Source organism: Nicotiana sylvestris, chromosome 12, assembly GCF_000393655.2.
Source record: "Nicotiana sylvestris chromosome 12, ASM39365v2, whole genome shotgun sequence".
NCBI lineage: Eukaryota > Viridiplantae > Streptophyta > Magnoliopsida > Solanales > Solanaceae > Nicotiana > Nicotiana sylvestris.
This window is the reverse complement of record NC_091068.1, coordinates 6610601-6626830: the sequence shown is the minus strand read 5'-3', so window position 1 is coordinate 6626830 and position 16230 is coordinate 6610601. Positions and strand designations below refer to the sequence as shown.

The window sequence follows — 16230 nt, the reverse complement described above, 5'->3', positions numbered from 1 at the left end:
CATAAAGGACAGACAACTTTATGTTTATGATTCCATGGTGAGAGCAAACCGTCATAAAACAGTAGAGACATTGGTTGACAAGTTTTCAATTATTATCCCTCTGTATTTATCATGCACTGGTTTCTATGGTAAACGTAAAGACATTAACTTCAAGAGCACAAAGGCATACATCGAAAAACCAGTTACGGACCCTCTCGACATACAATGGATGGTTGCTGAGATTCCACAACAAAAGGAAGGCTCAGTGTAAAAAAATAATCTCCCTTTCTATATGTTTAATTTTTTTATTTTAATTCATTTGTTATATAATGAAAAATTCTCATCTTATGCAGCGATTGTGGTGTATTTGTGGCTGCATTTGCGGAGTATGTTAGCCTTGGAGATTTGGCAATCCCAAAGGAAGATCTTTCTGATATTGACCAACACCGTAGACGCTATGGAGCTCTACTGTGGGACTATGCAACAAAGAAGCAAGAAGATGGGTCAATCAGTGAGAGTGAGGTTACTGGCAGGCTAGCAAGGAGGAAGGGTGCTCCGGCAAAAAACGAGAGGACTAGAGTGCAACGAAAGAAGAAATAGACTATTGTGTTCCTAGTTTGGTCTGTGAAATTTGGTAGTTGAATTGGAAAACAATGTAGGAAATATGTCGTTTTGGTTTTCTACAACACTTTTTGTTGATTACATTATACTCTAGTACTCTGATTACATTTTAACAGCAACAACTTTGTCTTACAATTTGACTTTAATCTTCAAGTTATTTTTATAAATACCTTCAAGTGCCAAGTAATATCTGTATATAACTGTCATTTGTTACACAGCAGAAAGATAAAATAAATACAGGAATCATATAAATAATTTAGCCATTTTTTAATCAACAAGGTTTATCAAAAAAATTCAATTTATCTACATTTAAACTACGTCAAACTACATTTTAACTACAACTCCTCTACATATGAATAACAGGACTACAGTTCTAACACAGTTAAACTACATATTCACTACAATCTGGATACAATTTACGTTGAATGCATTCTTTATTAATATCAGTTTTTTTGTATACAGTAAATATTAAAGTTTAACTATTCTATAAAAAAAAGACAACTTTAGATGCTTGACAGAATACATAAAAACATAAATAGTGCAGATACACAAATTGATGTTTATACTTCTTATTCATCTTCAAAAACTTAAACAATTAGACAAGAAAATCCGATAATTTGAGCTCACTAACATTTATTTTGAATAACTATTCTAACTACATGATATTCATTTCTTTTTCGGCGCATTCTTGCAAGTTCTTTTGTTATGCCCTTCACCTCCACAATTACCACATGACACCTTGTATTTCTTTGACTTTATTTCATCAAATGTTTTATATCTTTCCTTGTGAGGTCTCCCTGGCTGCCTTTTATCTCCCGCCGGTGGCTTTACTACCTCATCCAAAATATGTTGTGGCACTTCCCATTTGCCTTCATCAGGAAGAGGATTTACTGGCATTTCATAGGTAAGCAGAAGGCTCTTCCTTGTGTAATACGGAGAGCAATAGTTTTCGTATGTTTCATTCCTATGCCTTAATGCTGCCAAAGCATGCGCACATGGAAGTTCATCAAGTTGGAATTGTCCACAGCTACATTTCTTGTTTTCTAGACACACAATGTACCGCTTCACACCATCTAACACAGTATGTATATGATCTGTTGAAGCCCTCACCTACAATTGAAGACCAAACAGAAATAATAATACATCAATCATTAAAATGGATTATCAACAATTTACCTACAAATCAGCAACAAATATATTACAGCTCATCTACAAACTATTATTACCGACAATTTGACTACAGTTTAACTACAATCTGGAAAAACTGCAGCTAGTACTTTTTTGATTCTACTGCACCAAAAAAAAATATCTTACCCTTAGTTTCTGAGATAATGTACTGTTGTCTTCCAATTCTTTGTTGTATTTGTGACCAAGGTATGTGAAAGTACCCTTTGCCTTCGATAACTTTTCTTTTGTCCAACGTTCAAGAAGAGTCCTCATATACTCAAATAGATCAAATATTGGAAGCTCTCTTGCATCTTTTGTTACAGCATTCAACGACTCGGCAATGTTTGACGTCATAGTAAAAGTTCTATTCACCGTTGCATGTACTCTTGACCATCTATGATAGCCAATATCATATAGGTAAGACTTTACACGCAGGTCTACCTCTTCAATCTTCAACATCCTTTCATTAAATTCATCCATAGTGTATGACCGTGCTGTAGCAAAGTACAATTCATGTAATTGTAGATGTCCCTTCTTGAATTTTGACCTTATATTTGTCCATATATGCCACATGCAAGAGTAGTGTGCCAATCCCGGATAGACAACTGATGTTGCCTTCAGTATACTCTCATGCCTATCTGAAACAACACACATTGAAGGTCTTTCACCATATGCCTCCTTGAATTGCTCAAAGAACCACTTCCAAGACGCGTCGTTTTCAGAATCAACCACAGCATATGCCAAGGGAAAAATAGTACCTACATTTTTAAGACATAAAATATGATTAAATAACAACTACAATATATATTGAGAAATATAGACATGCTAACTACATTCTTTTATATAACTACAAAATAACTACAACATAACTACAATTTAACTGCATTTTAAAGACTGTCTACAAATAAGTACAAAATTATTCCATTATTTACCTGCTGCATCCATGGTGCTTGCTGTCAGCATAATCCCCCTGTAGGCTGACTTTAAGAATGTCCCATCAACCACTACTACCGGCCTACAATGTTGCCAACCATTTATTGATGTACAAAGAGCAACAAATGCGTATAAGAAGCAATCATCTGCTGCCTTCTTCAATTTAACAACAGAACCAGGATAATTCTTCTCAAGAATATAAAAATATTTGGGTAATTTGTTGTAGGAGTCACACGGATTCCCTCTCAAAAACTGTAAAGCTTTTTCCTTTGCTCTCCATGCTTGCATGTAGCTTAGGTTCAGTCCATGTTCGGATAACATGTCAGTTTGTATGTCCTTTGGTGTGTAAACAGTCTTAGGATCACAATACTTTGGAACGACCATGCTACCAAGTACTGCTGCAGTACGTTTGCGCTGTATGAATGTTTCGTCCATTAGGCAGCATGTGTGTTGACGGCTGAAACTTCTTATCTTGAACATTGCCGAATCATTAATTGACGTTGCCTTGAAATGCCATTTACAGCTTTCAGCAACACATATAAGCCAGTAGCTACAAAAGAAATACAATATTTACACAAATTTATGAAAAAACTACAATTAACTACAAACTGACTACAATTTAACTACAATTTATAAAACCCACCTATCTTCAATCATACACTGATTTTGCTGATATATTATCCACAAATAACTACATACCTTCTATGACTGGATCTTTTTACTCTGAACTGGAACTTGTGCATCACTGAATAATTCTTCATTGCAGCAGCTACTTTTTGCTTGTCCTGGTAAACTTGTCCTTCTTCAATATATGTTTGCGAAGATTCAGTTATTATTTCACTTTGATATTCCTCTATAGCTGGTGAGGATGGAAATTCAAGTAAGTTTAGGGATCCAGACGAACCTGCAAACAATAAATTCATAAATGTAGTTTCTATGTAGATAATTTTGAAAGCAACATTGCTTTATCCTTTTCAGTACTATGTGAGCTTTGTAGTTTAATTGTAGGTAATTGTAGTAATATTGTAGATAACATAGTAACACCATAACTCTCTGCAATGTCGAATCAAACATACCTGCACTGGTGCTTTCATTGTTGATTGCCAATTCCATATTGAAATCTCTTACGCTTATACATAAAGGATACGAACCTAAGTTTTTATTCTCCTTTTTGGTTTCCATGTAAGCACGAACCCCCATATCATTCCTAATCTCCATTGGAGGACAATTCTCGTTCACAATGTATTTGATTTCTATAATTTTATCCGATGTATCAATCGATAATTGTTCTGCAATTGTAGAACTGAGAATTCCGTAGTTTGCATTATCATCTACCACAATGGCATCAACTTCAAAATCTCTAAATCTGCCATAGTTATCCCAATTACCATTCGATTTCAGCATTATTGGGATTTTTGACATGATTTCGTGTAGTTGATAGGAAAAAAGACGAAGAAGAGATATAGTTTCTACAATTTGAATACTGATATCGACGAAGAGCAATTTTGTACAATTTGAGACGAAGAACAGATATAGTCTCTCTTCAGTAATTGTACAATTTGATTGCGTTTTTTGTGAAATCTCTTTCTGTTGAGGAAGGAGAGAATTACGCAACTGGTGCCTTCATCAGGAATGAAAATCGCCTTCATTTCAAAATTGGAATAAAATCCTTGACAGAATCACATCAGATTTGGTGCCTTCATTTTAGGGCTTTTTTAATGGCAAAATCTACCTATTTTTGGATTGGTATATAATTTGTAGTAAAAGTGTAGACTACATGGGTAAATAACAAATTATGAACATTTTTGATAATAATGTTTGATATATGGTATAGATAGGTAAAAATCCCAATTTGATTCCATTTGGCCCAGAAAATCTGTGATTCCACTTTACTAATACAGCCCGACAAAACTAGTTATGTATAAATCTATGTGGCTTACTTGCTCAAACACAACTTCTCTTTTATTGGTCCCAAATCCTTCTCTATTAAGTATTACTCATTCCTTTTTAATTCAGATAAAATACTTTCCTTATTAGTTCGTCTAAAAAATAATGATATATTTTTATATTTAGAAATAATTTTAACTTTAAACTTTTCATTCTACCTACTTTACCCTTAATAAGAATCTTTTATAGCCACACAAGTATCATGGTCCGACAAAAGTTTGTTCTTTCTTAAACTCTGTGCCAAGTCAAACTACCTTATCTCAATTAAAACGGAGGGGGTACTACATTATCTAATGCTAACTTAAACCAGAACTAAAAAAAATGATTAAACTTACATCTCCAATAGCCAATTTCAGTTAAGTGAGGTGAAACTAACACATTCACCATGCCAATATTCCAAACTTTATATTACTTCCAATTCACTATCCACTGTTTTTTTAATGCAACCAAAATAATAAAACTCTAAACAAATAGCAGAGAACCTCATGGCTAAACCTTCAGTGGCTTATAAAGCAAAATAAGAAAGCAACTCAAAAGTACAAGAAAAGGACCTTAAAAACTGAAGTTACACATTTAAGGTCTACACGTTATTAATAACTGATTAAACTTTGACGCTTGAAGAGCTGAAATAGATCATTATCATCAATTATTTACTATAAAATCTGCATTACAAAGTATAAGGGTTATCTGAAGAGCAGAAATACAATACAGTAGTGAAAACGAGCAAAAACAGCAGGAAAATATCAGTGAAAAGTAAGTGAAATGAACCAGAACAACCCTGAATAAATCTTAGAACTCAATCAACTTCTAGTGAAAGAAAACCTAAAACTAACTTCAAGGGCCTTTATTTTTTAAAGTATTCTTTTTCTTCAGAAACTTCACTCCAAAACTCTTAAGTTCTAGCTTACTATTGGATGTTCAGCTCTTCATTTTTCCTTTCAAGTTTTATATATGTTCTCTTTAGAGTGTGTAAAAAATTGATTTTTAATGTGATAAAGCGTGTGTAAAGTAAAGAAAGAGCAGCCCTTAAGTAAGTAAAGAAAATCGTTTTTTGGACACCAAAAATCTGTCCAAAAAGACTGACTTTGTGTGCCAAAACACTTCCCAAGGGTTGTCCAAAGGTGAAAGGATAGCCTGAAACCTGTTGTGACAGAAGCAAGGAGGAAAAAAGTCCTTTCAGCGTCCGTCCTAGTAAAAAGTAAGCTATAAAATACCCTATTTCATGATTAAACTCATCTACATCAGTTTTAAACTAAAGCATTTTAAACTAAAGCAGTACCAACCTATATAATTCAAACTAAACCAACGAAGAGGAAAGAGGAAGAAAAAAGAGGTAAAAAAAGACTACTGAAGTCTTGTGGAAGAATATAGGACACAAGAAGTTCGGGGGTCAATTTAAAAATAACAGAACCTGTGGATAATTTTGAACATCTCCAACATCTCCCGTGATGTTTGAAACATTCCCGGGATATTTCAAACATCTTCCGGGATGTTTCAAACATCCCGGGGACGTTTCAAACATCTCTTGGGATAGTTGAAACATCTATCGGGATAGTTTAAACATCTTCCGGAGATGTTTCAAACATCCTTCGGCGTGAAGGAGGAAGAGACATTTTTGAAAATAAGAAACTTTTGGGGGTTTTAAAGTGTCCCTTCTACCCTATTCTTTACACTTTTGTCTTAAAAATTTATATAAGTTTTAAAGTATCTTAAAAATTTAAATCCCCAACAATCTAATTAAAATCTAAATATAGTTAAATTAATTACACCAACTAGTTATTTTTACAAGACAACCATAAATAACTACTAATACTCAGTTATATCATAACCTAATTGCATCGAATGCTCATTCAAACGCGACCAACAAAATTAAGCCATTGCTAATTAAATTGATAACCAAGCATTTACATAGAATTATCACAAATCGACGAATCAGTAACAATCGAAACGAGCAATGGATTAACATCGATAAGAAACAAAAAATCGAACCAAAACCTAATTACATAAGCAAAACCCAGAAAAGAAAAACAGAAATAAGGAAACTGATGTTTTACCATACAAAAGGATTCGATGCCAAATTGAGCAACGAGACGATGTCGGGACCTCATCAAGTAATAAAGTGACTAGAAGTCGGATATCAAACCCACGAGGACTTGTAATTAATTATGAACTAAATTAGACTATCCTAATATCTAAACAAAAATTAAACTTGTAAGTATTTGACTCTAAAATAACAATATACCCAGTATTATCCCACATTGTAGGGTCTGGGGAATATTCGACTCTAAATTAATTAAAATAAAGAAAATAAATAGCGAATTCTAAACAAAGGAAGAACTGAATAAATTCACGTTGTAAGGTTATGGACTATCTAAACAAAGGAAGAATTGAATAAATTCACGTTGTAAGGTTATGGGCTATCTAAAAATTACGTTGTATTCTTCAATTGAATTGACTAATAAATTTTTCAGGTTTATTGGTTGTCAGGGTTAATATTGCTCATAAGAATCTATCGAGTTCTTACTCGCCTATTCAAGCTAACCTAACACATATATGTCTATAGAGTTAGAATCAACAAGAATGCACTCGTAATTTTCATATAATAACCAAGCAAGGCGAATCCATTCCTCTATGCCCAGGTTCAAGAACTTGGTCTAGTCAATCGTACATGCAATCTAGGATTTTCATTTTCGAGTTCAATTCTAGATTCGTAGATAGATTCAATTGATGATCAGACAATGAAATAATTAAGCGCAGGATTGAATAAATACCGCAATATGATAAATCAAGAAATTAAAAATAATATTCATGAAAGAACCACAACCCTAGAACGCGAAGTTTAGTTCCACATAGATATGGTAACTAAATAACAAATCATCCAAAGAAACATAAAAATTATTAAGTTTGATGGAAGAAAGATGAATTCCGACCTTTACGGTAACTCGTGCTCTCCCTTGGTCGAATTCCTCTCTAAAACAATATCCTATCCCATTCTTAGACATGTTTAGGGAGTTTTTATAGGTTAGGATCGAAGTCTCCAAGTCTAAAATTGAGTAGAAGTTAATTTATTCACGGATTGAGGGACCATGCCTTAAGCTAGGCAGGGCCTGGTCTGTAGCGCGCCATAAGCCAAGCAAGGCCTGGTATAAGGCCAGGTTGAGCTCGCCTTAAGCCAGGCGAGGCGAGGCCTGGGGCGAGGTACCTTTGCCTTGCTTCGGTTTTCTCCTTTTTGTGCTCTTTTTTTGCGTCTTCGACATCTTTTTGTGCAACTTTTGTCCTTTATGTATTTTAATGATCCGACACATAAAAATAACTCAATTAAGATCAAACGTCACACAATTATCACACAATTAATCATTAAAACACTAAAATATAAGGTAAGTAATAAATTAAAAATATGAAATTATAGCCAAACATCAACTATCAAAGGCAGGCCAAGACCAAGTTTAGTGAGTTCAATTGAATTTATTATTTTTGACTCGAATTACTCAAGTAAAAAGGATGGACCCCTTTTTAGGTGAGCATATGAGTACACTATAATTTGTAAATTTAAGGACGATATTACGAGTTGATAAAAACTTACGTGTACCCAATGAAAAATATGATTTTGCCTTGCAGGTGAAAATTAAAAACATGTCTTTATACAATATCAATATGGTGACAGAGTGAGAAAGGAATTTGATCAGAAACTAGTATTAAATTAAAATTCGAACTTTTATTAGTTGTCAATACAATGATTCATGAATTTGGGACGTACTACAGTATAAAAAAATTAAAAGAGCCACACTATATATATAGACTTTTTAATATGACAAATATAATCAACAAAAACTATATATAAATTTAAATGCTTTGTAATTTTTTAGATAAATTAATCCACTTGTATTCCTGAGTCATATGTTTCACCAGCTTTCCAATTTTCAGGTATATTATTGACAGGAACAATCCATGTCTCATCTCCATCATCAGTACTGAGTAGCATTCTTATTTGCAATGGTCCTCTTGGAGGTGAAGAACTAGTCCATACTGCTCCACGTGTCCTATCCAATAGCTTGCATACAAAATTTTGTGTCTGCATATTGGAAAAGGATTTTATTTTAAATTAAATTATTGCACTGCGTGTATTCAGGAGCGTACGTATAACTTTTTGTAAAAAGTATCGTATTTAATAAATAATTGTAAGTATTATCTAATATTATCTTTTTCACAAGTTGAAAGGCGTGACCAGTGAACCAAGAAGTACTCTTTACCAAAAAGTGGTGTCATTATTATATATTGTTTCATTTTTGTAGAATATTAGTATAAATATTTAATTTTTTTTTTGGCGAAACGACGTCGGATGACACCACTTCCACCCATATGCATCAGCCCTCGTACATATTAGTGTGTTGTATTTTTTAAATTCATACCTCACATAATTGCACAGCAGTAATGTCCGTTTTGCCTTGTTGGTACCATATTACAAAAGCCAAGTAATAAGGATTATCGCTGCTCTCATCAATCTTGATTGTAATATTCTTGCTTGGGTAGCTGCAGGAAACCCTGTTTATTGAAAATTGTACGAATGTTAAGTCTCGATAAGCGGAAAGTGACACATAATTTGAAACAGAGTGAGTAGCTATTAACAGAGGCAAAATCAAGATTTCAATCTTATGAGTTCGAGATTCTAATCGTTTTATGTTACTGGGTTCAAAATTAATAATTTATATATATTCAATAGATTTTTTAAGATAAAATACAGGACTCGAACCAAAGCTAACTGGTTCGGCCGAACCCACTCCCGACACTAGCTCAATAGGCAATAAGAAACTACGTACCTTCTATACTCAATATCCACATTACCAAGTGATAATAGAGAGGCAGCAGCATCTTTTGTCTGAGCCATTCGACCAAAGGCTCTCTGGCTTAGAATAAAGTCTGTGCCACCACTTGCTCCATGGTCAGTTATAACTATAGTAACTCCATTATCAGAGCAGTAGTTACTGTTTGTGCACCTCACCTGGCAATAAAATGATAGATTGTTATACAAATAGCCGGTCAGATTATTTGTTTAATTTTTTTAGCTGGTCGTATACATGAATTATATGTTGATTTTTCATAATTATACACATATTATACATGAATTATACGTATATAATATACTCGTCAGTTATTTTTAGTTTAAGAGATTAGGTGGACGTGTTATTTGGTATTAATATTTCAGGATTTTGGAATCATGACAACTTAATTAAACATATGAAGTCTTAGCTCGTTATTGACTCTACTATTTTCTTCCTTGGTAGACAATGGATTTAGCTTATATACACGAACAACATAAGAATCTTACAACAATTAGTGTATTTCGACATGTTCTAGTAGTTACCTTCTAAGTTACTAATCAAATATGTATTATCTTTTAAGAAATTTAATATAGTGTAAAATAAACTTTTGGCATTATTAGTACATAAAAGTTAAACTCCATAGTGGATTAACCAATATATTCCTCGATGCCTTCGTTATACTTTATATATTGAATGGACACAATTTTAAAAAGTACTGACTTTTGGGATATACTAAAAGTGTCACTAAAATTTATGGTCTAAAACATGCCGCGACATTATTATAGTTATTAAAGCAAAGCCATTAAGGAAAAAATGAGAAATTTTAAATTTATAGAATCTCCAAATATAGAAGATATTACTGTTTTGGAGCAAATTTTAGAAAGAGAGAGAGAGTGTGTTATATTCCCTTTGGTCCATTTTACTTATCGTAGCTACTAAAAATAATTAATCAAAATATTTATCATTTTAAGAAATCAAGATAGAATTAATTATTATTATTTTCACCTTTACCCTTACCGCTAACATATGTGGATAGAGATTAATATGGTGAAAATAAGAGCGATATTAAATTCAAATCAAAGAATAAATAAGAATAATTTAGTCGAAGTTTCCTTGAATTAATATTTTTTTAACGGGCGTGCAAAAAACAAGACAAGTAATATGGACAGACGAGAACCTGATAGCATGCGCCACATCCTAGACCATCTCGATAAAGATCAGATGCAGCGGATACATCTCCACCGTTGATTGTTGCTCCAAAAGTACCAAATCCACATGCCCCAGCTGCATACATTTAAAAAAGAAAACAGTTATTTGATCAAAATTAAAACACCAGTATTTTAGTCTATTCTAACATAATTAAACACGTCGTGTCACCTATAGGTCACGGGTTCGAACCGTAAAAATAGTCACTAATGCTTGCATTAGTATAGACTATCTATACCACACCTTTTGAGGTGCGGCTTTTCCCTGAACCCTGCGTGAACGCGAGATGCATGCTTTGTGCACTCGGTTGCCTATCCTTTTTATATAATTTTATCATGTTTTTATGATGAGAATGAATCTTACTTTCTGTTCCTTTTTCTTCTGAATTTGGATAATAAGCTGCTTTAGAATGGATAAATGTTTGAGCATTTCCCAAATAAATTTGCATGAAAATCAAAGATGTGAAAAATATTGCAAGAACTTGAAGAGGAGCCATTTGAAAATTAAAGAGAATAAGAAAGAGAGTTAAGCAATATAAGAATAAGTTGGTGGTGCATTTAACTGGATATGGTCTTTGCTATTTATAGAGAATTGTTGTTGAAAATTATCTCTATATAGGTCAAAGTTGAGACAAGAGACATTTTCAAGTTCATTTTGAATACATGGAATTCTGGCTCAACTTTCAGCAGCTACCTTCTTACTTCTTAGATAGCTAGTTTCTAAACTTTGAATCAATGTATTATAATCAATTTCTTACTATCAAATAGAGGCGGAGCCAGAATTTGAACCATATAAGTTTGAACCGGTTTCATTCTTTTGAGCTATTGGGTTCAAATTTAATAATTAATTTGTACATATTAAACAAGTTTCTTAAGATAAATACACATCTCGAACCAAAAATCACTGAGTTCTGCCGAACTCGCTTCTTATACTCTAGCTCTACCCCTGCACCAAGGGTTGTGGTGGGATGGTAGGATCTGCCCTTAATCAAAGGTCTCAGTTCGAGCCGTTTGATTAATTGCCGCCATAATGCGAATACCGGACATCGAGTGAGAACTAAAAAAACTATTCAGTTTCTTTATCCTATGAAAGCCTATGTTTTGCCATAATTTCAATGTTAATGATTCACTCTGGTGACAATCTTTAACTTTCAACATTGCCTCGTCGTTCTTGATACATATAACCTCAAAGACGACATTACATGTCAATATTATTCTTTTATAGATAATTATCTATAGTTATCTTTTAATTAGTACGAATAATTCTTGTAATATAAGTATATAAAGATTTAAATTCATTTGATTATGTTAGCGGTTGGTAGGGGGTGTGGATGGAATTTTGTTTGATATATAGCTTTACTGCTTGGTATGAAACCATATATTCCTCCTGTATATATTGAAAGACAAATTTTAATTGGAATTTTGTTGTAGTAGAAGTAAATTGGATGATGAGTTAGGTACTTCAGCATTATACAAGTGTAACAAGAAAACATACATGCATTCGTTTAGTTTTACCAACTTTGCCGCAGCCTAGAGAATATAAGGAAGTATCCCACGAAACATACATCCTCTGTTGCACCAACTATAGAGGCGGAAGAGAATCCAGTATTTAAATTTAATGGGTTCAATTTTTAAGATTTTTAATATTAAACTTATTGTAATGTTAAAATTCTAGTTTCAGGTATAATATTTATTAAGATTTTAGTAGGTTTTTACATATATATATATACCTCGTGTCGAAAGTTATGGGTTCACATAAACCCGTAGGTAAAGGGCTATATCCGCCCCTAGGAGGAGGCACAAGCCGCCTAATAAGTTCGGCCGAACCCATTAGCTTTTGCTCAAACAGTATATTTGATGTTTTGAATTCATAAATTTTGTATAAATATTAAATCTAGAACACTTGAAATCGTGGTTTCAAAATCCAGAACCCATAAATTTGAAATTCTGGCTCCGCCTCTGACCTATAAGGAATGGATTTATAGTATTAGGTATGAATTCACGTAAATTCAATAACTTTTAATTTGTCCAAACTCTTTATGTATATTATGAAATTCATTAAATATATAATAATATTTAGTTTGAAACTCAATCTGTACATCCGATTATTATTATATATTAACTTAATTATAAAAATTCACAAATTTTAAATTTTAAATCCGCCTTTGTCACCAACTTTGCAGCCTAAACCAAAAGAAAAAATCCCAAACTTTTACCTGCCTAGAGATGAAGCCGTGGAGCAGGTAGTAAAGCTGTCGTATCCCTTTGTTTTGAACTTTTTGAAATATACCTTAATAAAATATTGTAAAATATGCTATAGGCAATGGTGCAGCCGTTTTATAGGAAGGGTTGTCAAATGACAATGAAAATTTTCCGCCATTGGTATAAGTCACGAGTTTGAGACGTGAAAGTAACCACTAATGCTTGCATTATGGTAGGTTGTCTACATCACACTCTTTCAAATGTGGCCCTTCCCCAGACCTTGCGTGAATACATGATACTTTATGCACCGGGATGTCCTACCATAATAAAAGATTGTACTTTGACCCATTTCTTAATAAAGAAAAGGATAAACACTACCTTTTTGTTGTACCTAAGTCAATTTTCAAATCTTAACTCTGCCAATGCGCTTTACATTTTGTTTGTCAAATAAGAAGTTTGAATCAAGTCGTCAACAAAGTAGTAGTTAAACATGCAACTGTCTTGTTGTGTTCGACCTTTTTCATATTATCTATGAGAAAAGAATAAACCCCCTCCAACAGCACCACCTTTCCTCATCCAAGGGTAGTTAGCAGAGAATGATATCAAACTAATTAGTGCTAAAGGTTCACATATGGTTCTTGATTATTATAATAAATTTGGAATTCTGCCTTTCTGGACTTCAATATTGAAAGAGTAGCGTACTGATTGGTCAATATACACACACTGTTGAATTCCCTCGGCACAGGAGAATTAAAATTCTAGTATAGTTATTAAAATTTTAGTATAGTTATAAAGGGATTCAATAATTACTTTAGAACATAGGTTTAAAATAGCGCTCTTGGATGGGTGGGCAATTCCGTCAAATCTCTAAGAAGGGGCCCAATCTGATATTTGATGGTCGCCGCAATAATATACTTAGTTTTTTTTGGTAACAATGTAAACATTATCATTGATAACCAAAGAACAAGTTACAAACTAAAGAGCACCTAAACTAATGACTACACTCTAGGAAGGGTGACATAAGCTTACACTACTAGAAATTTGGTAAAATTCGATCGAGACGTACCGATCAATATTGATCGTTCAACAAAAGCGACCAAAAAACCGTCCAAAGCGGACTGAAACTATCAAAAAAATATTTTACATTTTTTAAAAAAATACATACCGACCGAAATCGGTCGATATATTGGCCAAACATTTGACCGCAATGGTCAGATTTGCTTAGTCAAATTACTTTTTTGATTACCGACCAACATCGATCGGTTAGGCCACTTAGGTGGACCCATATTTTTAGATTTTAATAATTATATTACTTTATTTAAAATATTTTATAAAATTTATAGTTGAACTTACCGATCAAAGTCGATTGGTCGGTTCATAGGTCAAACATGGTCAAACTTTTAAATTATATTAAAATTTACTATCTAAATAATATAAATACAATCCATTAACACTTTATTTTGTAATATAAATAATGAATGCACTAACATATACTATAACAAGATATATATATATATATATATATATATATATAGTTAAAGTAGTACAACGAAGTGTGTGTGTGTGTGTGTGTGTATAGGTGTAGCTACATCTAAGAACGCGAAGCGCTAGGGCTACATGGTTGGGTTTTTTTGGGGACAAACTTGTGAAAAAACAATAATCTAATTAGTATATATAATTGATCATCACCAAATATATCTATTTTAAAATTGATTCAGCGACTTATAACTTACTTAGATGCATCGATGAATATTAAAAACAAAATGTCTCGACCTATATGTATTAATCTATGTCATGCATTATTAGTTATGAATGAATGAAATACAGAACGATACTAAACTTCTTTGATATGTATATATGTATCACAAATTAAATAAACGAAATAAGCTATTAGCAATAAGTAAACGAGTTAATATAACAATCGACTAAACATATTTAAAATAGAATAATATTGGTTTACCAATTCATCAATTGATCTAGTTTTCGTGCGTAGTAATGTATGTGATTGATCATCAATTACAATATAATGTATGTGCGCGTGTGTGTGTGTTTATGCGTGTGAAATGGCTCATATACTTAATTATAACTTAGAAAATTAACTTAGATTGATGAATACAAAAAGTAAAACATCTTGACCGATATTTATTAATCTATATGATTTGTAATTAGTTATAAAACGAATTAATATATAAGACGAAACGTGGAATTCGAATAAAATAAATGCCTCATATATATACCTTTATTTGTTTATTATGATTGATTAATTATATATATGTGTGAATAAAATATATGCTTATAGTCTATTAAAAGTAATTAGTCAATATAATTCTTTATAAAGATTATGCTTATAGTTTATAACTATTTATTAGTAAATATATATATGAATAAAATATATGCTTATAGTTTATAATTATTTTTTAAATTTTATAATTTTTTAAGAAATAATAATCCAAAAAAATTAATTTAAGTTCTTTTTTAAGATAACCGACCGAAGTCGATTGATTAACTATGGTCAGATACAGTCAACGGTAACTTAAGTGTATCGACCGACCGAAGTCGGTCGGTACCTTTAATTTCAGATCTGAAATACATGGTTTCCCCCTCATTTCTCTTCTTCTCTTCTCAAAATTTTTGTAACTCTCACTCTCTTCTCCCTCGCACCCACAACCCCCTTTCGGCCACTCCTTCTCTTCTCCCTCACACGCATCCCATTCCCCACTCATTCGTGCCACCCCAAGTCGCCACTACCCCCGCCGCTGCCGTTGCTACTGCCTCCATTACTGTCACTGCCCCTCCTCCTCCACCTCCTAAAAATTTTAGGTTTCGATTTGAACTTACATTGTTGTATAATTTTAGTTTTTTGTTAATTAGTTATGAATTAGTTAATTATTATTTAAATTAATTATTTAACTTTGAATTTTGTTGAAATCTAGTGTTTAGGTCTTGTTAAAATTGACTTGAATTGAATTGATTACCTAGGGTGTAAATTGAATGTTTAAGTTTGTATTGACTTGAGTAGTTTAGTTAGGATGTGATATAGAGGTAGTGTATTATGATCGTTATGGCAGGATCATAATAGTCTCTGAGGGCAACGGGTAAGAGTTATTTGTTATTTTTGTATTTATTATTTTATAATATTTTTATTAATATTTATGTGTTTTTATTGTTAAATTACAGGTTCAGGCTGGGTAAACAGACTACGAAGATAATCACCAAATTCGATCAAAAAGCTTTATGATGGCCCATATACGACTTGAAGTGATTTCTTATACTCGCTGAATGAGCAAATTTTCAACCACTTTAAGATATAAATATTCTTCTAAGCAGTTTCATAATTTATATTTATGATGTTGCCA

General features: G+C 32.6%; 2 protein-coding genes across 2 annotated transcripts; both read right to left on the bottom strand.

The window, feature by feature from the left end:
• Window positions 1-1266: 1266 nt before the first annotated feature.
• Window positions 1267-4122, bottom strand: LOC104233826 (uncharacterized). Its single transcript, XM_070163253.1, has 5 exons — window positions 3777-4122; window positions 3400-3604; window positions 2700-3250; window positions 1915-2525; window positions 1267-1710 (listed from the first exon to the last, which is right to left on the bottom strand). The coding sequence occupies exons 1-5, from the start codon at window positions 4120-4122 to the stop codon at window positions 1267-1269; spliced, it is 2157 nt and encodes a 718-aa protein (XP_070019354.1).
• A 4254-nt stretch (window positions 4123-8376) lies between these two features.
• Window positions 8377-11213, bottom strand: LOC104239572 (expansin-like B1). The gene is made up of 5 exons (XM_009794234.2): window positions 11037-11213; window positions 10645-10751; window positions 9465-9646; window positions 9057-9189; window positions 8377-8719 (listed from the first exon to the last, which is right to left on the bottom strand). The coding sequence occupies exons 1-5, from the start codon at window positions 11167-11169 to the stop codon at window positions 8519-8521; spliced, it is 756 nt and encodes a 251-aa protein (XP_009792536.1). The 5' UTR covers window positions 11170-11213; the 3' UTR covers window positions 8377-8518.
• Between the last annotated feature and the right edge of the window lie 5017 nt (window positions 11214-16230).

Coding starts and splice junctions, on each gene's coding strand:
- LOC104233826 (XM_070163253.1), bottom strand. CDS start 4,122: ATGTCAAAAATCCCAATAATGCTGAAATCGAATGGTAATTGGGATAAC. Junction 3,605..3,776: donor CAATGAAAGCACCAGTGCAG/GTATGTTTGATT, acceptor TATTGTTTGCAG/GTTCGTCTGGATCCCTAAAC. Junction 2,526..2,699: donor AAGCACCATGGATGCAGCAG/GTAAATAATGGA, acceptor TTAAAAATGTAG/GTACTATTTTTCCCTTGGCA.
- LOC104239572 (XM_009794234.2), bottom strand. CDS start 11,169: ATGGCTCCTCTTCAAGTTCTTGCAATATTTTTCACATCTTTGATTTTC. Junction 9,190..9,464: donor GTGGATATTGAGTATAGAAG/GTACGTAGTTTC, acceptor TTCAATAAACAG/GGTTTCCTGCAGCTACCCAA. Junction 8,720..9,056: donor CTGCTGTGCAATTATGTGAG/GTATGAATTTAA, acceptor TCCAATATGCAG/ACACAAAATTTTGTATGCAA.